We start from the raw sequence: 26,073 nt of genomic DNA, 5'->3' as shown, positions 1-26,073 counted from the left end.
CACATGCTTACACAGGCACTGAAACTTATGGCATGCTTCTCTTCCTCAATGCAAATAAATACATTCTCTGTTCGACTGGACGGCTCAAAACTTTTTGTTGATATTTTAGAGGAAGTTATCAAAATTATATTGCATTAATCCCCATATGAATATTTTATTATAAAACAAAAAAAATACACCTAAATACAGAGTAAAGCTACTTATTATTTATTTACTTCTGGGCAAGATAAAGGTATGCGAGTACAACAGAGTTCAAATAAAGTAGCTATCTGGCTTGATAAGAAACAGACACTTGCTGGGACCTTCCTGGTAGTCCAGCAGTCAAGAATCCATGCAATGCAGGAGACTCAGGCTTGATCCCTGATCCAGAAACTAAGAGCCCCCATGCTGCCAAGCGCTGAGCCAGCACTAGGGCTCTACAACTAGATAAACAAGTGGGTTTGTTACATACTGTGTTTCAATAAAACTTTAATTAAAAAAAATAAGATACTTGAAGGTAGTAGAAAATTATTATAAATATTGAAAACAAATGGGCAAAACATCTTGAAAGTTTTATAGACTTTCCATTTAAAAATTATAATTGATTACAAGCTACACTCTTCTACATTGACAGTAAAGTAGCTGCATTTTGGCTAATAAGTTACAACTGGTACTAGTCTACTCATTTGTATATAAACATACTTTCTACATTTTAGATTAAAAATTATACAATATTAAAAAGCTTATAAAGTAAATTGCCAACAAAAATATGAACTCATTTACACATTTCTGACATTGGGGAATTAATTATTATAACTATTATGTTACGGACTGCTAAACATGGGCAATATATCTAAGTTATAGAATAGTTATAATGAAATAATAAAAGCAAAAAATTCAAATCCATAATTTAGTAAATTTGCTCATTAAAAAAAAAAAAAATCACCATTATGACTAAATGTGCCAAATTCCATGAGGTCCTGAATGTGTGGATCTTGGTGCTCTGCTATTTTTTGCAATAGGCAATTCAACCCAGATCCTCCTATGTTTCTGATAAAATTTTAGGGGATAAAACACTTATTGAAAGATAAGATCTGTAAACATATCCTTAATATAAGAATGTGAGCATCTGCCAGTGAGAGTTATCCTATCAGAATACTAGACTTACTTACTAGAGCAAATTATACACATATGCAAAAGTGTCACGGTTAGGAAAAGGATTTTAACGACCAGATCTTTCTTTGCTTGCGTAAAATGGCTGGAACAGATTCAGTATAAGACTAAACAGATCATAACTGTGTTTGGTTACTCCCTTTAAGGAAGCCTTGTGTCACATATCTGAATTGCAAAATAGACACATGTGGTGAAGAGCGTCTGGCAAACTGGAATCTCCTGATGAGGCTGGAAGCTGGTAATTTTGAGGTAACCGCTTTTCCAAATGTGCTGCTTTGTAGGATTCCTCAGGTCTTAGTCATATTAAGGAGCCCAACAGGTTACCTGCTGGTTCAGCTATGCTTTATTTCTCTTTTCATGTAGTTATCTAATGAACAGCATGTCAACCTGATCCTACCAGAGAAATCAACAGGCTGCCTGAGAAAATATCTTACTTGCTGTTCTCTTTACTTAATGGAGTTTTAGGGCATTAAAGGCAAGAAGCAATGATTTGTATCAGGATTTTTCCTTTTAGTTTTAGGTGCATCAAAACAATCTTTTTTATATAGAAATGAATATTTGCTAAAATACAAAACTAGATACCTTTTGCTATCTAAATGAACAAAAGGAGGAGAATAAGTTAAAACTGGTAATATATACTGACTGTTGTGCATAGAATTGCTTTGAGTTTGTGAAGTAAGATCAGATACAGGCAGTGTTTTCACCTACAATTCACCCACACTCTTGAAAACCCTTTCATCAGTCACTGACTATATGGATTCTGACATGTCTAAATTATTATTTTTGCTAACAGCAGATCTGACCAGAGCAGGTGATGTATACCCCTTTCAGTGACCTCTCTGCAGGGCCAGAGGTCTGCTTTATCCCCTTTAACTGCTATAATGAGGAATACTCATGCTAAGTGTATTAGCAGTCAGGAGTATGGCAATTACTAGTGAATGGCTATATATCTGTATGAAACTCCAGGAGACAGCCTAGCAAAGAAGTATTTGGATAACCTGTTACCTTACTAAGTGAAATGCTCATATATCAAAAATGAATAATTCCAAAATGTTAAAGCACATTATCTTCCCAAGTCCATTTAGTCCTTGAAAATTTGTATAGCCATTAAATGAAACTTTGTCTTTTCCCAAGGGCATGATACTATGTACCTTTACCTAAACACTGTGGCGATGAATAGAGACTGCTCTCATGGATGCAGCTGTCTGAATGTAGGAAGTCTGGATCCTTACTTAGTGTTTGCCACAAACCCAGCGAAGCTGATGGTCGCTCTGAAGGTCAGTCAGTTCTTCAACAGCTCTCCAGCTGCACTGGCAGGCGTATGCTCGTGTTCCTTTCTTCTTTACCAGCTTTGTTTTTAATTTGTGGAATTCTGGCATATTGTTCCTGTTGGTAAAACAAGAAGGTTTTAGTATAATAGTTTTGTTCAGTGCTTAATGACTTAAAAAAAAAAAGAAATCCTCATTGCTTTATTTTCCAATCTTTACAACATCCAAACACTAAACTACTCCATGTTTTCACATGCAAAACAGAAGATACACTTTGGTGTTCTCTTTCTGAGGGTTTCAATATTTTAAAATGGTAATCCTTTATGTCTGTTTATTAGGGCTGCTGTAGAACACAGTGATGTAAAAAGAGCTGAAGAATCACTGATTTGTCCTATCAGAGACAACATGATGTAAGAACAGAGTGGAAAAGACGGTGGTTCATCTCCAACCTCAAACGCTCACCCGTGCCATATTTTAAAAGCTTGCACATGGAGGGCATGTAAGAGGCATAAAGGAACAGGCTTCTGATATGTTAACTATGGAAAATTTTCATTAATAGAGAAAAAGTGCTCGTTATTTCTATGTGTTGAATTCATATTGTATCTCATTTGTTTCAATTTGTTCTTATTCACTTACAGTATCAGGAAAAAAAAAAGCCTATCCTGAAATAAATGTCAATAATTTTAACATAATTGAGTCAATGGGCAGAACTCATGAAAAATGATAACCATCTGACTTGGTGCTATTATAAAAAAGACTACAGAAGTTAAATTTAATTCATAGAAATTAACAGAAAATCAACTATGATTTTCATAGTTCATGTACTGAATTTATGTAATGTAACTATTCCATGGCAAAAGAAGATGAAAAAATTCAAAGTGCAATGCTGAAAAAATACACAGTAAAAATGATGAAATACAGTACAAATTAAAAGAAAAAAGGCAGTGCTGTTATTTGATGTTTGCAAAGGAAAGCAGGATGTAAAGTGCCCTCTGGCGGCCAATGGGCACCACACGCAGCACCGCACAAAATTCAGGCACAAGTTTGACACTGACAAAAACCTGAGAGGCTTTCCAAGGCCAAGGGTCTGACTTCAGAAAACTGAGACTTTGACCAGCTGAACAACTCAGCTAAGGTTACAGTGAGATAGGGGAAGGAATGAGTAAGTTTTATGGGAAAGAGAACAGCTGAACAAAACTAAATATGTTTGATTAAAACTAAATGGCTACGTGAAGAAGTATCCTTTATTCAATCTGTAATATATTTTGACAAACTTAACATCTGACACTTGATTGGATTGAATCCTTACAGATTTCAGGAACAGGAATCACGAAAGCCAAGGAACTAATTAATTAATACATTTCAAGTAGTGCATTATTTTAAAAGCTTTGAAAGAAAATATCATTATTTTCCATAAAGGAAATACAATTTAATAGAAAAATAAGAGCATTTTATTAAGCTATTACGGAGGATGGTCAAGTATAGCTTACACTTCTTTTAGACAGTTCTAGAACTTGTCAAAGCTACACTTACTTACTTACTTACACTTATTGCCCTCACTTGTAAGATAAGGACAATGAAACAACTAAATGGGATTTTACTGTATAACCAACATGCAGATTGGTACCACTAAAAATGAATGGCTCCCAATGTCCTGCTGGGCATTCAGGGATACTCTTAGAACCTTTATATTGCCTTCAGTCACCACCTACTTCTGGTTCACCCTAGTGAACATTTCCCATCCTCCTCAAGTGTTTCATCTCCCCTCTACTTCTCTACTTTCAAGCAGATCACATCTTCATTCACAAAACCAGGCAACGAGATGTGAAAAGGCTTCCGTTTCCTAGCTATCCCCCCGAGCGCATCAGCATATGACCACCTTCTACCCAGGCACAGAGCAGGCCTCTTCCTACCCACAACTCACTTCCATCAGCACTCTGCACCAAAGCCTCCAGGACCTTGCTACTCACATAACCTCCCCTTCCAATGTCTTCTCTCCCCTCCACAATACAAACACCAAAGCATCTCCTATCTTAACTAAAGGAGCCTTTAACTCTGCACTCACTGACAGGTTTCCAAGTCACCTTTCTGGGTAACATCTTCCAGTCTCCTGGTTCTGACTACCACTGTACAGACATTTCTTATCTGAGCTTCAGAGCCACAGGTTCATCAGCTCCCATAATGAACGTATAGACGCCTCCTTCAAAACTGTTCTTAAATTCTATCAGTGGACTGTATCGTGGCCCATGTTAGTAAACCAAGACAGAAATCCAGGACCCATCCTGAGTAACATTTGTCTCTCATCTTCCACAGTCAGGATTACCTCTAAAATAGCTCTCGAATCCATCTCTAGTCTATCCTCCCCACTGTCATAACTCAGATCCTCATTTCCTTCCCACTGGATTACCACAATATCCGCAATCAGTTCAGTTCAGTCACTCAGTCGTGTCCAACTCTTTGCGACCCCATGAACACACCAGCACACTAGGCCTCCCTGTCCATCACCAACTTCCGGAGTTCACCCAAACTCATGTCCATCAAGTCGGTGATGCCATCCAGCTATCTCATCCTCTGTCATCCCCTTCTCCTCCTGCCCCTAATCCTTCCCAGCATCAGGGTCTTTTCCAATGAGTCAACTCTTCGCATGAGGTGGCCAAAGTATTGGAGTTTCAGCTTCAGCATCAGTCCTTCCAATGAACACCCAGGACTGATCTCCTTTAGAATGGACTGGTTGGATCTCCTTGCAGTCCAGGGACTCTCAAGAGTCTTCTCCAACACCACACTTTAAAAGCATCAATTCTTCGGCGCTCAGCTTTCTTTATAGTCCCCACTGTCTCACATCCCTACATGACCACTGGAAAAACCATAGCCTTGACTAGACGGACCTTTGCTGGCAAAGTAATGACTCTGCTTTTTAATATGCTATCTAGGTTGGTCATAACTTTCCTTCCATGGAGTAAGTGTCTTTTAATTTCATGGCTGCAATCATCATCTGCAGTGATTTTGGAGCCCAAAAAAATAAAGTCTGACACTGTTTCCACTGTTTCCCCATCTATTTCCCATGAAGTGATGGGACCAGATGCCATGATCTTAGGAATCACTAATTCCTATGATTATAAACTGATCTGGTTCCCATAGTGAGCAATCTTTTATAAATTCAAATATTCAGATCTCTCCCCTGATTAAAAACCTTCAGTGGCTATCCACTGCCTAAAAAAATTAAGTCCAAATTCCTCAGCAGTTCTTCTATGCCTCTGCTCTTTTTGATCTCTTACTCCTACTTCACCTCTTGCCAAGTTCTGCTCTTATATCCAAAACTCCACACAGTCCAAACTGCTTGGAAGTTGCCAAACACACCATGTGGTTTCACCTGTGTTTTTAAAAATATCCCCTAAAGGAATACCAGTGTCCATATGGCTTGCCAGGCAAACTCCTGGTTATCCTTCAGGGCTCTGAGGCTTTTTCTGATACCTCAGGGTAGAATGCATCCACCTTGCCCTGTGAAACTCCTCTTTCACATTTATCATGTGATGTAACAGTGTCTCTCCTTCTCAAAACTGAGCATTGCTTGAGAGCAGGCACTGTGTCCTATTCATCTTGTGAGCCCGGTATTTAACAACACTACAGACTAGGTCCTAAAGAAAGCCTGATAAAAAGAAATGCTAGTAAGCTCTACGGAGAAGGCAATGGCAACCCACTCCAGTGCTCTTGCCTGGGAAGTCCCATGGACAGAGGAGCCTGGTGGGCTACAGTCCATGGGGTCGCGAAGAGTCGGACATGACTGATGTGACTTCCCTTTCACTTTCACGCATTGGAGAAGGAAATGGCAACCCACTCCAGTATTCTTGCCTGGAGAATCCCAGGGATGGGAGCCTGGTGGGCTGCCCTCTATGGGGTCACACATATCTGACACGACTGATGTGACTTAGCAGCAGCAGCAGCAGTAAGCTCTATAGAATATCATATCGATGATCTATATCCTGATGGGGATTCACAGCCTCTCCTTTATATGTTCCACTCATCTATTTTTAATAATGTAATGAATCTTCTGAGCTCTATCTAGAAGTCTGTAGTTTTTAAAAACCAGGCTGCTCATAGCTATGGGCTTCCTAGGTGGTGCTTGTGGCAAAGAACCTGCCTGTTGATGCAGGAGATGCAAGAAATGTGGGTCTGATCCCTGGCTTGGGATGATCTCCTGGAGTAAGAAATGGCAACTTGCTGCAGCATTCTTGCCGGGAAAATTCCGTGGACAGAGGAGCCTGGCAGGCTACAGTCTATGGGGTCACAAAGAGTAAGACATGACTGAGCGAGTACGCACAACAACCACCACCAGATCTACAGTAAACCAACTGCGATTGCTCTTGATAACTCGGAGACACTGTAAGTTCCTCAAGTACAACGAAATCACCAATAAGCTTCCTCTATGCCTGTGCTCATTGACGTTTTGATGGTATACGCATTCTATTATACTAGTTTTACAAAAATTGATGGTTCATCTTAGTGAAATGTGTGGACTATTTCCCATGCATTGCATCAACTAGAAGAAAGCATACAGCAGAAGGCTTAGATAAGTCAGAAAAGATGAAATGAATCTGAAATTAAAAGCTAACTTTTCCAACAATGGGATTAAAAAGTGGATTAACACAAATCCAGGTTAGGAATAAGGGCTCCTGACCTGGATTTGGGGATTACACTAGGCTTTTTTGGGGTTGGGGACCGTGGAATCTCTCAAATTGTAATTTTTCTATGTATTTACATATTTGAGTTTTTCTTTGCACATATGGAGAGGATTCAAAGTTTTCACAAGATATTCAGAACACTTCTTGATGTGAAAAGTTTAAAAACTCTTACATTAACACTAGAGGAGACTCCTATAGATTTACAAGAGAACAGCTACCAGAAAGGTGTGAAGAAAGCCATTCACCTGTTTCCTATGCTACAGAAGAGTGCTGTAATAATTCTGATTACTTGTATCTGAGAATATAGTCTTTGTTTAGGCACAGGTTTAGGGGCCCCAAAATGCATGATGTATGTATTTTACTAATTTTTAGCCCTTATTTTTATTTGAAAACGTGAAGGTATAGCTCAAATATATATATATATATATTTTTTTTAAATATATTTTTATAACTTAAAAATATTAGGCATTCATGCAACTTCCCTGGTGGTCCTGGGGTTAAGACTCTGAGCTCCTAATTCAGGGGGCTCGGGTTTGATCCCTGGTCAGGGAACTAGATCCCACATGTCACAAAGTACAGCCAAAACAAAAAAAATTAGGCATTCAGTAAGTATTACAAAAACATGAGTAAAACATTATCTCAACCACAAGGAGGGAGGCAGACACATACCAACATAAGAGTTTTTTAACCTTTTATTACAGTTAAGTACTGTAACAGGTACAAAGTGCTGTGGACTTACACATGGAAAAGGATGAGTTTAATTCCAAGTTGAGAGAGTGGTAAGGGAATCATGGAAAATGAGCAATGAATTGTACTGAGGGACATGTAGGGTTTAGGTAGATAAAATGGTGGGAAGGTACCCCAAGAGGCGGAGAGTTTACACCACGTCATAGGGAATGGGAGCACTGAGTGCTCTGACATAGCTATAATCTTGTGAAGGTGAAGACTGTACGGTGGAAAGACAAACAAAGCTGGGTGACAGACAGATGGGGACTGACTCGTGGAGGGTCTCATATGCCATGCTAAGGAATTTGGACATTATCCTGTAAGCAGAGGGGTTTGGGGCAAGAGAATGGCATACTCAGAGTTATGCTTTAATTCTCAGCAAGTAAAGGGTGGTCTGGAAGAAGAGACTATACTCAGGAAAAATAGTGAGGAGGCTACTTCTGAACTCTTGTCCAGAACTAACATGTCCTTAATTAGGCTGACAGCACAGATGGAAAGGAGATGATGCGAGAAATATCAAAGAGTGCAGGTCACACAGTCTGGCCAAGGCCACCAAGAAGCATCATAGCACAATAAGAAATATCAAGTTGCATTAAGTACATTTTTCACAGAGTGAAGTTTTTAGAAACATACCTGAAAAACAGGTAATCACATGATTTGTCCCACCTATAGTCATCGTAGCTTTCTACCCAGAAATCACAGGCTGTACAACGCAGATGGTCACATGCTCTGTTCAGAGAAAAAGAACTGTACATTAGAAATGATTGGTAAATTTAAATTTGAAAAGTTTAAATCTGGGACCTCCCTGGTGGTCCAGTGGCTAAGACTCCATGCTCCCAATGCAGGGGGCCCAGGTTCCACCTCTGGTCAGGGAACTAGATCCCACATGCTGCAGCTAAGACCTGGTGCAGCCGAATAAATAAATACAGTATTTTAAAAATGCGAAAATCTGCTGATTTATTCATAGACTATACCATACATTACAGATTACTGAGTAAACAACAGAAACACAAAGATGAATCTGATTATAAGTTTTTATACTTATGGACTGATTACCTATTTGAATTTTTAGGTTAAATTTCTGCATAAACCTATTTTACTAAGATCTTACATACTGATATATATATATATATGTACACATATATATTTACAGATTTAAAGAAAAAAACTGATGTGTAGATCTTTTAGTTTTTAAATTATACCTAAGTAGATCTTCACTTAAGATAACTTTTTAAGTGTTTCCCTTCCTAATGAAATTTCAGGATACCTCTATCACAGAATTGCCACACTGTATTGAAATGAATCTGTTTCTCCTGTAAGTGCTGGGACAATATCTTATTTGCTTCTGTTTCCCCACTACTTTGTATTAATGTATTCATTCACTCACTTAAAAAATATTTACTGAAAGCCTACTATGTGCTGTTGAGATTCTGTCCTCATAAAGCTTAGATTCTAATTTGAGAATAAACAATACTTATAATAACTAATATACTATATTAGATGATAAAAACGCTTTATATAAAATAAAAAGTAAGAGTCGAGTCAATAAAACTGGAAGCACTGGGAGGAACTGTACTATAATTTTAAATACAGTGGTCTGCATAAGTTTCACTGGGAAGGTATGTCTATATAAGCAGTTTCTTTAGATGAAGTGGTAGTTGTAAAGGAAGTGGGATTAAGAAATTGTTGTATTTAAAAAAGATGGAAAAAGAGCAGGCTTGTATGTTGATGGCAGAGATGCAGTAAAGGGCCAAATGCTGCTGATGAGAGAGGACAGAACTGCTAAAGCGATACTTAGCACATAGCAGGTAGTCAGCGACAACGTGAGGAACTGAAATGCCAAGCAGATCTCAAAATTCATGTACTATACGGTAACGACAGGAGTAAAACAATAACATACAGTAAGAATTAGTAATTGCTGCTGCAAACAATTTGACTTGTATAGTAACTGTGATTTACTTTAAAGAAATCTGCATTGTTTGAAGTATTTTAAAACTAGAATCAATATAGATACATTTGATTATCTAAAAATTATAAGTAAATAAGGGTTTTCTAAGATACCAAAAACAAAGTGAAAAGACCAGTAATAGAGTGAAAGAAAACATCTTTAACACATAATCAAGTACTTATACTGACAAACAGTGCTTACAAACTACAAAAATGAAAAAAACCTAAAATATACGCACTAATATAGGTAGCATAGATGAGTGGTTAAGAGTGCAGACAGGATTGCCTAGGTTCAAATGCTGATTCCCCAGCTGTGTAATTATAGTCAAGTAACTTCTCTGTGACTCAGTTTCCTTATCTCTTAAATGGTGATAATACTTACACACTCACAATTAGGAGGAGCGAACCAAGCTAATACTGATAGTGCTTATAACAGTACTTGGCACATAGCATTTGTTAAAGTTAAAACACTATATAAAGAATTAAAATTTAAAGCAACTATGGAATATATATTTAAACCAATTATGTTAGCAAAAATTAGCACTCTCAGACATTTCTGGTGGGTATGTGAACTTATAACCTTTTGGGGAAAATCTTAGTATAATTTAAAATTAAAATTATACCTAGCTGTTGTGACAGCAATCCCGTTTTGGGGACTCTACAAATAAAAGTACCAGAATATAGGCATATATCTCAAGAATTTCTACTGCAGTATTGTTGAAATGGCAGAAAAATAGGATATCACCTGTATAGCTATCCAAGAGGGAAAAGATTGAATAACATTTATACCATGGAATATCAGGTAGTTGATGAAGAGATAATTACATTTACTTATTGACCTAAAGGTGCACAAAGCTAGGTGCACAATAACATATATAGCATGATCCTGTTTTTGTAAAAACTACTGCCCAGATTTTCCTGTACAGGTGTTTGTAAGTTTATAAAAACATTTTGCTGTTGTTCAGTCACTCAGTCCTGTCTGACTCTTTGTGACCCCATGGACTGCAGCACGCCAGGTCCCCCTGTCCTTCACCATCTCCAAGACTTTGTTCAAACTCATGTTCATAGAGTCGGTGATGCTATCCAACCATCTCCTCCTCTGTTGTCCCCTTCTCCTCCTGCCTTCAATCTTTCCCAGCATCAAGGTCTTTTCTTTTTTTTTTTTAATTTTTAAATTTTATTTTTTAACTTTACAATATTGTATTGGTTTTGCCAAATATCAACATGAATTGAAAAAGACACGTGTACCCCAATGTTCATGGCAGCACTGTTTATAATAGCCAGGACATGGAAGTAACCTAGATGTCCATCAGCGGATGAATGGATAAGAAAGCTATGGTACATATACACAATGGAGTATTACTCTGCCATTAAAAAGAATACATTTGAATCAGGGTCTTTTCTAATGAGTCAGCTCTTTGTATCAGGTGGCCAAAGTATTAAAGCTTCACTTTCAGAATCAGTCCTTCCAATGAACAGTTAGAGCTGATTTCCTTTAGGATTGACTGGTTTGATCTCCTTGCTGTCCAAGGGACTCTCAAGAGTCTTCTCCAGCACTTCAGTTGGAAAGCATCAATTATTTGGCACTCAGCCTTCTTTATGGTTCAATTTTCCCATCTGTACGTGACTACTGGAAAAACCATAGCTTTGATTATACGAACTTTTGTTGGCAAAAGGATGGCTCTGCTTTTTAATATCCTGTCTAGGTTTGGAAGGAGATTGCTATCTTTCTCCTTATACACTTTGACATTTCTTTTTGTTTTTTTTTTCAATAAACATATAATACTTCTACAATTAAAAAATAAAGTCCATCATTATACTATTTTCATTTTTGTTTTTTTTAATAAACATATAATACTACAATTAAAAAATAAAGTCCATCATTATATTATTTTCATTTATTTCCTTCTAAAATTCAGATATGTCAACTTCAAAATTACAAATATATTCTGGCCTGAAAGTTTGATAATGCTTTATATTTCTAAAAATATTAATTATAACAATAACTAAACATTTAAAATCTATACAAGCTTGAAAAACCTATATTTTCTTTTGAACTGTTAGAAATCTATGAAATTGAATTTGTACATATGGAAATTCAACACACTTATATTTGTATACATTTGAACTTGGATTTTGAATGTACAGGTTAGGAAAATACAAAATGATGGTTCCCAAAGCTGCTATAACTGGCTTTCTTATGCATATGTAGTTTATTACATGACTGCACAGAGTGTTAACTTTAATGCCTTAATACATATGTGCAATTTGGCTGAATTACTGCTGTTGTGGGAACTATAATTTAGAATTTCCTGACATTTTGTATGTGTAAAATTTCAACCATAATGTTAAATACAGCTTTTTAATTTAAAATTTAGTAGTTTATTCAAATCTATTCACACTACCACATTTTCCTACAAACACTGTCCTCTGAGAAACATAAAACCAACTTGCAGCTAAGAAATCATTCTGCTGCTACGATTCACTCTATTAGATCATAATTAGTACCAGTCTATGGAATACTCCAGTCTTGCAAGTAGTTTAAAAAATGAGCAGGGTAAAATTCAGTTTGGCTTGAAATTGACGCCTTGGTTTTATCTATACCTTATCAATGCCACCACGCTTTGCTATTACTCTTCCTCCTTTCCACCAGCTGGGTAAAAGACTCAAATCTTTATACTCTAAAATCATTCAGGATTACTCTCAAACCTGAGCTTTATCCAAAATTAAACAGATACAACAGGTAGAGCAGACCTTCCTTTATACCCTCAGCATGTACATCAGGGCTTATTTTCAGAGCTTAAATATATTTTTCTTTCCTAACTATATATAAAAGAATATCTAACATAAAGTCATGGTTCCAATTAAAGATACCTGTCAGGTCTTTCCTCTAAAATGTGAGGAAATACAAACGTGAAGGTGTCACCAATGGCTCTGTCCTTTTATCTGGCTAGTAAGTAGAAAGATGTTAGCGGTGGGAATGTCCAAAACACAGCCCAATACAGTCTTCTGCACAGACTCTGTGGTTCTCAGTCAGATCTACACAGTGCACTGGGGAGTCTTGCTGTTTGGGCAGTTGGAAAATAAGAACAGAGCTTCCTTCTTGCATACATTATATAATCAACTGGTATCCTAGAAAACATAATGGACTAGGAATCAAGTTACACAGTTGAGTCCTTGCCTTGGGCAAGGAACAGCACTTGGGAGTCATTTTTGACAACCTTCTCTCTGACCTCCAATAGCCATTTAATCACTGAATTCTGTCATTTATATATTTTAAGTATCTCAAGTGACACCCCTTTTCCCTACAGCCACTGCCAGCACTTAGGGCACCGCGGCTATCATTGTCTCTATCATTGCCTCTTTCCTGGACCACTGCTAATTACTGCTTGTTGACTGTGGTCTTCCAGTGTTCCCTCCTGTCTTGTCCTTCCAAGTTCCAATCCATTTTCTATTCTAGAACCAAAATTTCTTTAGAAACACAAATATGATTATGTCACCTTTATTTGCTTAAAACAAAACAAAAAACAAATCTAACAACCCAATGGCTTCCACTGCCCTAGGACTTATGTTTCTAAAATCCTCCTCAGGGCCCCAAACCAAACATCCCTTGATTACCTCTCCAGCTCCTTCCGGAGCCACTCTTTCCCCCACTCGCCACTCCAGCTCACCTGGCTGCTCCCTTCCTCCAGAACCTCCGGCTTCTCCAGCTCAGGATCGCCTAACGTGGTGTGCCCGTCTAAGGTGGTGCGTCCTCATTTAACACGGTGGTGCCAATGCTCCCCTCTCTTTGCTTAATTCCTACTTACCGCATCACAGTCTGATTAAATATTATTAGCTTAGGAAAGCATTCCCTAACCTTTCATATTAGTTAGAATGCCAATTATCTATGTGTATAGTATCCTGCACTTATCTTTTACATTACATATTATGTGGAAATTAAATAGTTATTTGTAGAATTAAAGTCTCTTTCCTTATCTAGACTGAAAGCTCATTGAGGGAAGGGAAGTGTCCATTTATTTGTTTGCCACAAGGTGTTCACTTAAAACCTAGGACTTAGCAAGCACATGATGAATTAGTACATGTTTAATGAAAATAACACCAGTGCTTCAATGTCCTCATTTATAACAAGGGGTTAAAAATTCTTGTTCTATCTGCATCTTGGTTTTTTCCTGTGAGCAGATGAACCAATACACATACACAAAAAAAAGTACTCTGAACAGTATAAAGTACTTCACACATATAATATTTTACATGCACATGAATAGGTACGTGCTTATCTTTCAGTGGGTGCTGATTTGTGTCATGAAGAGGGTGGTCAATGATTGATATCTTTATGATGGGTGAAGAAGATCTGTGAATATAAACATTTACCTGGCATATAAATGCAAATTGTATGTGTGTTTTCCATTCTAGACAGGGAATAAAGGTAAAAATACTCAAAGGCAGAAAAATGTTAAGTGGAAAGTATTAATAGAAGCATAACAAGTGTTCTACTGGAAGTAGAGTATCTGACCTAAGCTTCAACTGGAGGTAAAAGAACTGAAAAAAGAAGAGGAAGAACAAGGACAACAGTTTGGTAAGGCAAACAATGAGTTTAGAGTTAATATGAGACAGATTTCAGCTCTCATTTTCCTTCTGAACAGGGGAGAGGTGCTCAAGCCTGTATGTGAGGGATCTTTTCTTTGATGCTCTATGTGGGTGAGACTACAGGAGACAGAAGTGGATGGTAACTAGGAGACCTTTGCTGTACAGTTCACGGGTGACTTGAGAGAAGCCTGGATCCAAGGCAGAGTGGTTTGGCAATGGCTGAGACAAGTCCAGCTGGGCTGACACAGGTAAGTCGGGACTGATGGCAACCAGACGGAATTCTTCCCTAAGGGCAGTCTGTGTCTCTAATTCTTTGTATAGACAGTCCTCAATGCAGGATGAGTCAGGTGCTATCAACACTTACTTACAGCCCTCACAGCAAGCATCATTCCTGTGGGCTGCTGCAGCCTGTCCACGGCCTGGTCTTCCTGGTTTAGATCCCCAGTTTCCCTCCCACAGCCCTTTTTTCTGGGCCTCCAAGGTCTAGGCCAGCTGCACCCTCCAACAATGTCTTTTTGGATCCCACTTTTATTATTCAGTACAATGATTATCTCTCCTGAAGTGTGATTGTGTCATCATATAGCACAGTCTTTCATTTCTTAAAAAATTACCAGAAAATGAAAAAGTGTTTTAGAAATAATTAGACAAAACATAATAATTTAGTTAAGTAGGCTTCTGTAAAAGTAGAACCAAGTTTATCAGGAGAGTAAAATGATTTGCTGAACTATTTAATAATAAACAACACATGGAAACAACCTAAATGTCTATTGAGAGATGAATGGATAAAGATGTGGCACATAAACACAATGGACTTCCCTGGCGGCTCAGATGGTAAAGCATCTGCCTACAATGCGGGAGACCTGGGTTCCATCCCTGGGTCAGGAAGATCCCCTGGAGAAGGAAATGGCAACCCACTCCAGTACTCTTGCCTGGAAAATAACATGGATGGAGGAGCCTGGTAGGCCAGAGTCCACAGGGTTGCAAAGAGTTGGACACGACTGAGCAACTTCATTTCACTTCACATATACATAATGGACTACTACTCAGCCATAATAAAGAATGAAATAATACCATTTGCAGTAGCATGGATGGGCCCAGAGATAATCATACTAAATGAAATTAGAAAAACAAATACTGTATGATATCACTTATATGTGGAATCTAAAATATGACACAAATGAACTTATCTACATAACAGAAATAGACTCACAGACAAGAGAACAGACTTATGGGTGTCAAGGAGAAGGGGTTGGGGGAGGAGATGGCTTGGGAGTCTGGGACTAGCAGACACAAACTGTTATATATAAAATGGATAAACAACAAGGTACTCCTGCTGTATAGCACAGGCAACTATATTCAGTATTCTGTGATAAACCATAATAGAAAAGAATATGAAAAAGAAGGCATATATATGTATAATTGAATCACTTTGCTGGACGGGAGAAATTAACAACATTGTAAACAACTATACTTTAATAAAAAATAGATTCACTAAAGATCAGTCTGTTTCCCCACTTTATGACAAATGACAGTGGAGTGGGAGTCTGGGGCTGCGGGGGCTTGGGACAGGCAGCACCGTGACTGTAAGACCACCCCGAACCAGGTCCTGAGTGAGACACTGCGTAAAAGGTGGGCTGGGGAAGAGACGCCAAAAGGAGGGCTTCTGCTTTTGAAATATGTAGAATCAAGAGACTCTGCTTCAGAACTCTGGGTACTCCAGACCTGCAGCTTCTCACGCTGCTTGGCCAAGGCGGGGTGCACAGCACATCATACAGCACATGGCTGGCTGTTCTCCTGTCTACGCACTGGCTTCCAGTGCCTGGAGGGAAACAGGGCAGAGCAGAAGCTCAGCTCCTGGTGTCCTGTGGAAACCAAGCTGGGATGGAAGTGAGCCAGGCACTTCAAGTGGATCTTAGAGAAGGTGTCAACACAATGAACAACACATACCCAACATCACAGCTTTCACACCATCCCCTACGAATAATACACATTTCAGTAAAGTGTCCTTGGACTGGCTAACAAAACATACCTCTTATGATGAAACAGACTCATGCCAAGATGATAAGAACTATGTTTCAACAGGGTATCAATCTGGAAAGACCTAATTAACGTGTAATGTATTTCTGACACCTTACCTTGGTGAAGTATTTGTCCCAATCCCACACGGAACAGTGCTTCCGCCAATGTACACTGGGCTGCAGCTAGACACATTCAACAGAGGGGAGAAAAACAAAACCAAACCATAAAAGAAGCATGAGAAGTTAATTTGGCCTCATTGACTCTATATTCTTGAAATCAAATTGTATATTTTCCTGAGCAAGTCAACTATTACAACGAAGAGGTATTCATTCCAGGGTCAGTGCTTTATTGGATAAAACCTGTACATTCAGGACCACTCAGAGTTAAAATGAGTCAGAGGAAAATGTGTTTGCCAAATAATGTAAGGGACAAAGTAAATACTGAAGAGTATAACAGCACATTAATTCTGAGAAACTGTTCACACTTTTTTTTACACAGCAGAAAATTATTTACAACAGCAATAACCTCCCATTTAAGTTCCTTTGCACTAAGGAGTCATAGACCAGAAGAGCACCGAAAATGCTGCTATTTGGTCTTTCCCCTGAAAACTAACCAGTGCTTTGTTGCTCAATGTTGTTAAATGGTAACAAAATCTACTAGACCATGCTTAGCAGTGGGTGTAATTCACTGAAGCAATCCCGACTTACCTTTTACCAAGGCCTTGAATGGAAGCTCTGACAGATGTGTTACCTGAAGATTTAGATTTTAATTTCTGTTAAAAAAACCAAAATAATAAAAGACCACAGGTAACTTGGATAATTGTAACATGAAAACTAATATTCGTTATTTTGTAACAAAAGTATTTTAAAATGGCTTAAATAAAAATTGCCTATGATTTTAAAGTTTCAGAAATAAAAACAATGATCAAAATCTTTTAAAAGCAAAAGGGAAGTAGACCTCCCTGAGGAATTTACAAATTACTACGCTAACATTTAGTCTAGAAAATTGACATACTGCCATTATTAGCAAGCTAAGATTTAGAGTCACTTTATAACTCTTCAGTTAATACTAGAGTTCAATGATTTAATATGAAGGATCTGCTATTTAAAACTTCATCCTGGAAAAATGCAATTGTGGAAAAAAACCTCAGACTCATTTTAAAGGCTGTGAATGGTACTCACCTGAACTAAAAATAAATTAACCAAACTCCTGGGTAACTTCAGGAATATTAGTTTTGATCACACGGAATGGTATCAACCATTAGATATTCAATGAAAATGTAGAGCTACCTAGTCACAGCCATACAGTAGTTCCTATATGGTTCCATAATGTCATCATTAGCAAGCATTTATTAAGTGTTAACTGGCATAAGGTACCAAACAACATAAGCCAACCACATCCTAGGACCACCGCCAAGGAGAGGAAATGAGAAGGAGAAAAGGCAATTTAAACTATGCAGAGACATGCCATCAATTTACCTAGTAGGTGAGGAAATTTAATGGAGGCAAAATACTGTTTTACTATTTTCTCTTAACTCTTTTGTTAAACAGAACTGGAAACATTTTTGGTGCATATCTGACAAATACTAATGTTCTGAGTCTCTTTTTGTCTTTGGAAGCACGTTCCATGTGCCATCCTGGCTTGCGTTTATGACTCAAAGCTGGCACACTGGGACAGCTGCAGCTGTTTCCGGGCTTTCTTGGGTGAGTCTGAAAATGGTTAATGAACAAAATAACTGGCAAATAACATAATACTGCAAGTCAACTATACTTTAACTAAAAAAAAAAGAAAAAGAAAGAAGGAAAAACAACGCAATGGGTGAGCAATGGGGGAGGGAGTATTGTTCTCAGGAGCATAATCTGGCCTCTTAGGACAAGATGGGCATGGACTGGCAATTCACACTCTTCTTTTCTCATCCAATCAATGTTTGACATCAACCTGCTTTTCTCCAGAAGTTTACTTGGGTTGCTTTCTCTCCTGCAGGTTGGAAAACTGAATATAATCACTAACTTCAAAAAGGGAGCATACAAGGACTTCCCTGGTGGTCCAGTGGTTAAGATTCCAAGCTCTGAATGCAAGGGGTATGGGTTCAACCCCTCTTTGGGGCACTAAGATTCTGCATGCTGCAACGTGCAGCCAAATAAATAAATAAAATCTGTTTCCTCACCCTCAAAAAAAAGGGAGCACACAGAAGAAATGTGTAAAAGTGTATATCTTCATGATTATAAAAGCTACTTTTGTTTCAAATTATCTTCTCTAATACTTCTTTAGAAAAGTACTTCCTTCTCTTTCTGAAATGCCTTGATCTGAAGATATATAACTTCTGGTAGTTCAGTGGCACCTTCACTACTTTGGCCCGGGTTCAATTCCCAGTGGGGGAACTAAAATCCCGCAAGCCATGCAGCGTGGCCAAAAAAAACACACACACAAAAAAAACAAAGAAGTAAATCTGGGAAAATGTTAGGGTATGTTCAGTATGAGTAGTAAATATACAGGTGGCTGTTACATTATTTTACAAGCTTTTATAAAGTTGTCATAGATACACAAGTATTTAAAAAATTAAAATATTACCAACTAACTCATTAGTTCAGGGATGAGAGCAATGGCAAAGCATCTGAGATGCTAAGCACATTCCTATAATGCAAGCTGATTTTAATCTTTTAGCGGAGTGCTCTTCGAGTCTACAAATAAATACAAGTAATCAACTTCATCTGTAAGTTGCATTTTGTTCAATGCCTTTTCTAATTTATCATTCTTGATGAGAAATAAACAGCAAAACACACACAGTTTCTAATACTTTTTTCCTGTATAAATCTAAGTGGAATAATTTCTTTAAACAATTTTACTTCTCATAATCCAGGACTATAGATACTTGTAAATTCTATAAGCGTTCAGATTATTCTAAACATGTCTTGAGATAATGAAAGAATTGCTGTTACCTTTACGACATTTTACTTACAAAGTGTTTTTTGTCGAAGTGGGGCTCTTCAAATATTTCATTAATGAGACTGTCAAGATCATCTTCTTTTTCAAATGTTTCTGCTGATCTGAAAAAACAAACAACAACAACAACAACAACAAAACCAAGAAAACATTTGAAGCTTAAGTGCAGATAAAGTCAGCCAAGTATCCGCAGAGTTTTGTTTCAATAAAGTCTATTGTTAGAGTTGATAACAAAAGGACAAATGTGATGTAATTTTTTTTGTACTATGGGCATAGCCCAAGTTTCTTGAGAAAAAGATGTAGTTTATTGAGTACAAATTCACATGTGTACTTTTACATACTTAAAATATAACATTTAAAGCCATATGATATATAAGAGAAAGGTAGGTATGTACTTTTCCAAATTATATCAACCACTTATTTAAGAATAAAAAATATGTACAATTGTAAGTAGAACCTGAGAATTATACACAAAGATAATTTTCATATGTCTAATTTTCCCCTAAGGGTTCCATTGTAAGTCAAATAATAGTCTCTTTACTACAGGAGCCAAAGGTTATATAACCAAACGATCAATTACAAACCCACACAGAACAGTGTTAGTTGCTTGATGGAGTACCTCAACTACCTCTTTATCTTCCGCAGGTAAAGCCATCACAGGATTACTGAAAAACTGTTACTGCGTGGGACTTCTATTTAACAGCTAACATTTACTAGATGTTGGAGAAGGAAATGGCAACCCACTCCAGTATTCTTGCCTGGAGAATACTTTAGACAGAGGAGCCTGGTGGGCTGCTGTCCATGGGGTCACACAGAGTCGGCCATGACTAAAGCGACTTGGCATGCATGCATGCATTGGAGAAGGACATGGCAACCCACTCCAGTATTCTTGCCTGGAGAATCCCAGGGATGGCGGAGTCTGGTGGGCTGCCGTCTATGGAGTCGCACAGAGTCAGACACGACTGAAGCGACTTAGCAGCAGCAGCAACATTACTGAATGTTACGGAATTCAGTAACATTTACTGAATACACAGATGTGAAGAGATTAAAAAACGTGCCCAAGGTCATATAAATAGTGGGAAGAGAGGCTTGGAATTGAATCTAGGGCAGTTCAAGATACCTAACAGTAAAGGAGATTAACTCTCTTCAGAGTTGCTATTGTACAGATGCTATACATTGTTAGTACTTTATAACTTCACTGGATCATGAAATTATTTATTTTAAAAGACAGGCTTTTCAGTCTATTTCTAGAAACGTATTTGCTCTGAAATTTTTAACATCAGGACTACAGTCCTGATAGTCTCTGATACTATTTGTGCTGTGCTGTGCTTAGTCGCTCAGTAGTGGCCCCATGGATTGTAGCCCACCAGGCTCTTCTGTCCATGGGGCTTCTCCAGGCAAGAATACTGGAGCGGGTTGCCATGCCCTCCTCCAGGGGATCTTCCCAACCCAGGGAGGGAACCCAGGTCTCCCGAATTGCAAGTGGATTCTTTTACCAGCTGAGCTACCAGGAAAGCTCCTGAACCTGCTTAGAGTGTGATACTTACCTGACTTAAGAGAATGCAGAAGCTGCTAACACTGAATGACTGACTCCATCTCTGCATAGACTCTGCCTTTTCAGTTTTTCCCTTTCTAACTTTTACCTTTATTATTTTCCATTCTACATTTCCTTCATAGCTCAGTTGGTAAAGAATCTGCCTGCAATGCAGGAGACCTGGGTTCGATTCCTGGGTTGGGAAGATCCCCTGGAGAAAGAAATGGCAACCCACTCCAGTATCCTTGCCTGGAGAATTCCATGGACTGAGGAGCCTGGTGGGCTACAGTCCATTGGGTCGCAAGAGTCGGACACGACTTAGTGACTAAACCACCACCATACTGATTTCTTGCCAAGGATGCTTTCCTCTTCACAGAAGCACTCCAAAAACCCTCTGGAAGCTGCCACCCTCTCTTATCACTACTGAAGAGTAGTTTTTATCCATTATTCTACCTCCTTACAAGTATTAATACACTGGATTTAGCATCAGCTGGTGACCTGGCTGAGGGCTTCTCAACCTTGGAAATACTGACACTTGGACCAGATCATTCTTTGATGTGTGTGTCACAGTGGCAGGCTAGTGCACTGTAGGATGTTTTATAGTATTTTTGACTTCTACCAACTAGACGCCAGTAGCACACCCTTCCCCAGTTGTGACAATCAAAAAATGCTGTTGTCAATGCCCCTTGAGTGGTAAAGTCATCAACAGTTGAGAACTATCCACCTAGTTTAAATTAAGCTTATGGAATTTAAGCTTAAATTAAATTTCCATAAGCTGTTGTGGAAAAACCCAAATGAACTTTTTGGCCAACCCAATATTTAATCTCTCTGAATCGCTTGCAATGCAGGAGACCATGGTTCGATTCCTGGGTTGGGAATTTCCCCTGGAGAAGGGACAGACTACCCATGCCACTATTCTTGGCTTCCCTGGTGGCTCAGAGGGTAAAGCGTTTGTTTCTTGGGCTCCCCTGGCGGCTCAGATGGTAAAGAATCTGCCTGCAATGTGGGAGACCTGGGTTCCATCCCTGGGTTGGGAAGATGCCCTGGAAGAGGGCATGGCAACCTATTCCAGTATTCTTGCCTGGAGAATCTTCGTGGACAGAGGAGCCTGGTGGGCTACAGTCCATGGGGTCTCAAAGAGTCAGACACGATTAAGTGACTAAGCACACAGAACCTCAGACATTTTGTATGTAACAAGCAGATCTAGACAACTATTTAAAACTTCTTCCAGGTGTAATATGCTGTCTCTGGCCTCTATATCCCTCAGCTACAATGAAACTTCTTTTTTGCCCCCAAAGTCTCTACTGCCCAAATCATTACATTCAATGGCCTTTCTCAGTAACAATCCTTTTTAATCTTTCAGAAGCACCTGACACTTGGGTACCAATTCCTTCAATTTCTATTGTGACAGCAGGTTGCTAAAATGTCCCTGAGAAATTCTCTCCTTTGGTTTTCAGGATGTTCTCTCTGGATTCCCCTCTCCCCTGCAGTTTCACAATTTCAAGAATCAGATGCATTCAGATGTTACCAGTCTACTCAGTACTGTTAGGGGTTTGAACTACCAGCTTACATTAAGACTGGTCTGTTATTAGAGCACACAATTTTATGATGTCTATGCTTGCCTATGTTTTCCTATGGAAGTGGGGAAAAAAATGCCATCATTTCACTGAGAAAGCATATACATTTTAAAGGACGATATAATGTTGTTTGGTTTTTTGATGCTACAATACAATAATCTTTATCAAAGGTTAATAAATAGCTATTGGTTCTCTGATTTTGCTTCTTATATTGAATCTTGATTTAAAATATAGTTTCTGTCAAAAATAAAATACATATTCTACATAATACAGACAATTGGGGTTTAACACTTGAACCACAATTAAATGTGAAAGGTATACAAAAAAGTTTATATCTAGGTGTACAATGTCCTGGTAGACTTGGAAACATGAACTTGGGCAAGTAACTATTTTTCTAAGTCTTGATTTGGTCAGTTAAATGAGTGTAATAATAGCATTCACTTCATAAGGATTTGGAAATTAAATGAAAAAACACACATAAGGCTCTTAGTATACAGATTCAATAAATGTTGCTTATTATCATACCTATTATCTAGGAGGTTATGATATTATCTGTAAATATTCCCCATCTGTATCATCCTGAACCACATTATTCTTATTGCAGTTCAACTCACATCAGTCTTTTAAAAAAAAAACAACAAACTAATCATATATTTCTCTTTATCATTTTGAAGTCTTCATCAAATTGCTATGTTCTGACTGTTTATATTAGCAGCTGTTCCTGATATCCAGATGTGGCATAGGCATGTATTAGTTGCAGAACTGTCATTTTAAAGACACAGTTCCAGTATTTTAACTCTTTTAAGAAAAAGAGATACAGGCTAAATCACTGTACAACTGGCAGGTAGTCTCCTATTAATAAATTCATAATATAAGTAGGTTCCTAAGTTTCTGGTATCAATTTTGGCTCAGGATAAAATTTTAATGTTTGACATTATATATTGCGTTTATATTTAAGTTTAGGGTCTTTGCTGGTGCTTTCTGTGCAGTTTACCTTTATAAATATACTGCCAAGTGAAAAGTTTTAACATGTGAACGACAGTAGCACTGGCTTGCTTCAGCCCTGTATTACTGAAGAATTTGATTTAGTATGGTGGGATGGGGTGCTAGGATTACAGATGGATTTTACAGAGAGAGGCATAAAAGGACCTGTGCTTGGAAAGGATCTGTCCACCTTACTAATCCTTACCATTTTCAGCAGCCAGCTCCAAGTCATCCTATCCCTCTGTGCTTGTTCTCCTAAGATGAATAGGCTCTGGAAGGCTCTTTGATAAATTCTCTCCACCCTCAAAGGAGTGAATAAAAAGAACAAAGAAATTGCAAGCTAACACTGCTGTAGGACAGGAATGGTAGATCTGCTGGAAATCAGTACAGAAGGATGTCCAGCCTTCAAGATAACAATATACAAATTAATGAGAGTGATATTTGCATATACAGTCAAGTGAGCCTTAGCCCATTCAAAGCAGTCATTTTAGTTGGCTCAACATTTATTTCTTAGAATGCTGCCCAGCACTCAACTAATTTTTAGAGCTTCTGTTTCTGAACTTTAGACTCTTTGGAATGTTTTTATTGTGACGGTAAGTTTTTAAACAAACATCTGTCATTAGAGGTAAAGCTAGTAAATTGGGTGGCAATGGTGCCGGGCTCTGGGAAATCACACAGAGGTGCACAAAAACAAAACAGAATCCACAGATGCAACCATAAATGAACAAGACTGACTCTCTTGGTTTGTTCCAAAGCTGCCTCCGTGTAATTCCACAAGGGTTTCCAAGAGATTCAAGCAAGAGTTATTGCAGAGCCTCCCAAGTTATCACTTTGAAGGCCTATACTCACTCTGGCAAAAATGGAATTGAGGGGAAGTGGAGATAAGAAGAAAGTCATTGCTATTTAATAATTACACAGGAAAAAAAAAAAAAGACTGACAAATATGAAAGATACTTTTTTAGATCAAAAACCAAAACTTTAAATTTCCCCAAATTTCAATTTGGATGCCTGAGATCCTCTGCGACCCTTAGTTGGAGCCCTGGGTAGAAGGATGGTGGTGGGACTAATAGAGTGTGACCAATTACTAAACCTTTTTTCCTAAATCCAACATCATTCAATTCTGAGCTTCAAAGGGAAAAACAACAACAGTAATGATGGACTAGAATGCAAACGTTTTCTCCAGCAACTGGCCCAAGGATTGTTCTGCCTGGGGAATGGGGTCCCCGCACCTGAAAAGGGGACGAGAATCACTCACGCACACGGAGGCCCGGGTCACCGTGACTCCCTCGGGGTTCGAGAGCAGGGGCCTAAGCTGCCCCCTCTCTGCCCCCCTGGCAGCCGCGGGGATGTGTCCAGGTGGAACAGACCTGGGGAAGCCGCGGGCTCTCAGAGGCGGGGCTTGCTCGGGGGCGGAGTCGGGCCTCGGGGAGAGATGCTAAGATCCTCGAGGACGAGGCGCGGGAGTACGCTGCGGCCCCGGGGAGTGAGGAACTGAGGGTCTGGGCCGGAACACGGAGAGGAGCTGGAGGTCGTGGGCGGGGAGGGTGGGGGTACGGTTTTTTCGGTGTGGAGGCGGAGGGGTGGCCTTAGGGCCTGGAGCAGGCTTCACCACAACAGCCCACCCCTCCCGCCTGTTAACCTGAGATTCTCTTTCGCCTCGGCTCGGTTCTGGTCGTGGCCGAAGAAGCCGCCTCCGCCGCCTCTGGGCCGCTCGACCGTACCCAGTCTCAGTGGGTCTGGTCGGCAAAACTTGGACTCCACCTCATCCAAGAGCTCGTCTAGGTCTTCCGCCATCTTGTATTCTCACGTCTTGCTCCCGGGTCGCTCTGGCACCCGGTGGTTTCCAGGGGCAACGCGAGGACCGCCCTCCCACCATCCCCTCCCGGGGCGCGCGCCCTGTCGTCCCCGCGCATGCGCGCCGCGTTTCCGAGTCTCGCGAGGCTTGGTTGCTGACGAGCTCGAGCGAAAAGACGCTGTGGGGTCGCGAGGCCCCCAGGCGGCGCGAACGTTCCGGCGGCGGGGCGGGAGGTCGGCGTTGTTCGTTTCTGCGCTACTGGCTTTCCTGTTCCCGATTGTCTGAAGTGTTTTGTCCTGTCTCCCTCTCCTCCTGGACTCAGGTTGTAACCACAATCGCCCGACTCCCTAGCTCTGTCATCTCCTCCTCGTCTAGCCCCCTTGGGGTCCCAGTCGTATCCCAGCCGTTCATAAATTCTTTAAATGGTCTGCGGAGAAGCCTGGAAAAGAGAAATAAGCACCTGTGTCAAAATATTGACTTCCCGTAGTCGGCAGGATTCGAACCTGCGCGGGGAGACCCCAATGGATTTCTAGTCCATCGCCTTAACCACTCGGCCACGACTACTGTTGGTGGTTGTTTCGGCAGTGAGATCTATGTAGAGCTTGCACACAAGTGTCTAGTTACAGGTATGTTTGCGTCTCTACAAAGGTTTTCTGTCAGTTTAAGCGCACATTTGAATGTTTTAGTTATTAATAATTTTAGCTTCTCGGAGGGGATCTTGAGAGTATCGCCAATCATAAAAAACTGAATTTTAGTAAAATCGCTAGTTAGTCAGAAAACAAGAGAGAGGGAAGAAAGGTTGGTGCTTCTGTACACTGGCTTGCAGAGGTGTGCATTTTTCCGGCGATAACTGGGAATC

The 26,073-nt window shown here is 39.4% G+C and overlaps 1 protein-coding gene and 1 non-coding gene across 2 annotated transcripts; both read right to left on the bottom strand.

The window, feature by feature from the left end:
- Window positions 1-183: 183 nt before the first annotated feature.
- Window positions 184-25,339, bottom strand: CFAP418 (cilia and flagella associated protein 418). Its single transcript, XM_055546617.1, has 6 exons — window positions 25,059-25,339; window positions 19,341-19,428; window positions 17,089-17,153; window positions 16,498-16,563; window positions 8,459-8,554; window positions 184-2,538 (listed from the first exon to the last, which is right to left on the bottom strand). Exons 1-6 carry the CDS (start codon window positions 25,211-25,213, stop codon window positions 2,385-2,387), a joined length of 624 nt encoding a protein of 207 aa, XP_055402592.1. The 5' UTR covers window positions 25,214-25,339; the 3' UTR covers window positions 184-2,384.
- A 357-nt stretch (window positions 25,340-25,696) lies between these two features.
- Window positions 25,697-25,778, bottom strand: TRNAS-AGA (transfer RNA serine (anticodon AGA)). The gene has a single exon. It is a non-coding gene; the product is annotated as a tRNA-Ser (tRNA).
- Window positions 25,779-26,073: the final 295 nt, after the last annotated feature.

The sequence above is a fragment of the Bubalus kerabau genome, chromosome 14, assembly GCF_029407905.1.
Source record: "Bubalus kerabau isolate K-KA32 ecotype Philippines breed swamp buffalo chromosome 14, PCC_UOA_SB_1v2, whole genome shotgun sequence".
NCBI lineage: Eukaryota > Metazoa > Chordata > Mammalia > Artiodactyla > Bovidae > Bubalus > Bubalus kerabau.
This window is presented reverse-complemented; position numbering and strand designations above follow the sequence as displayed.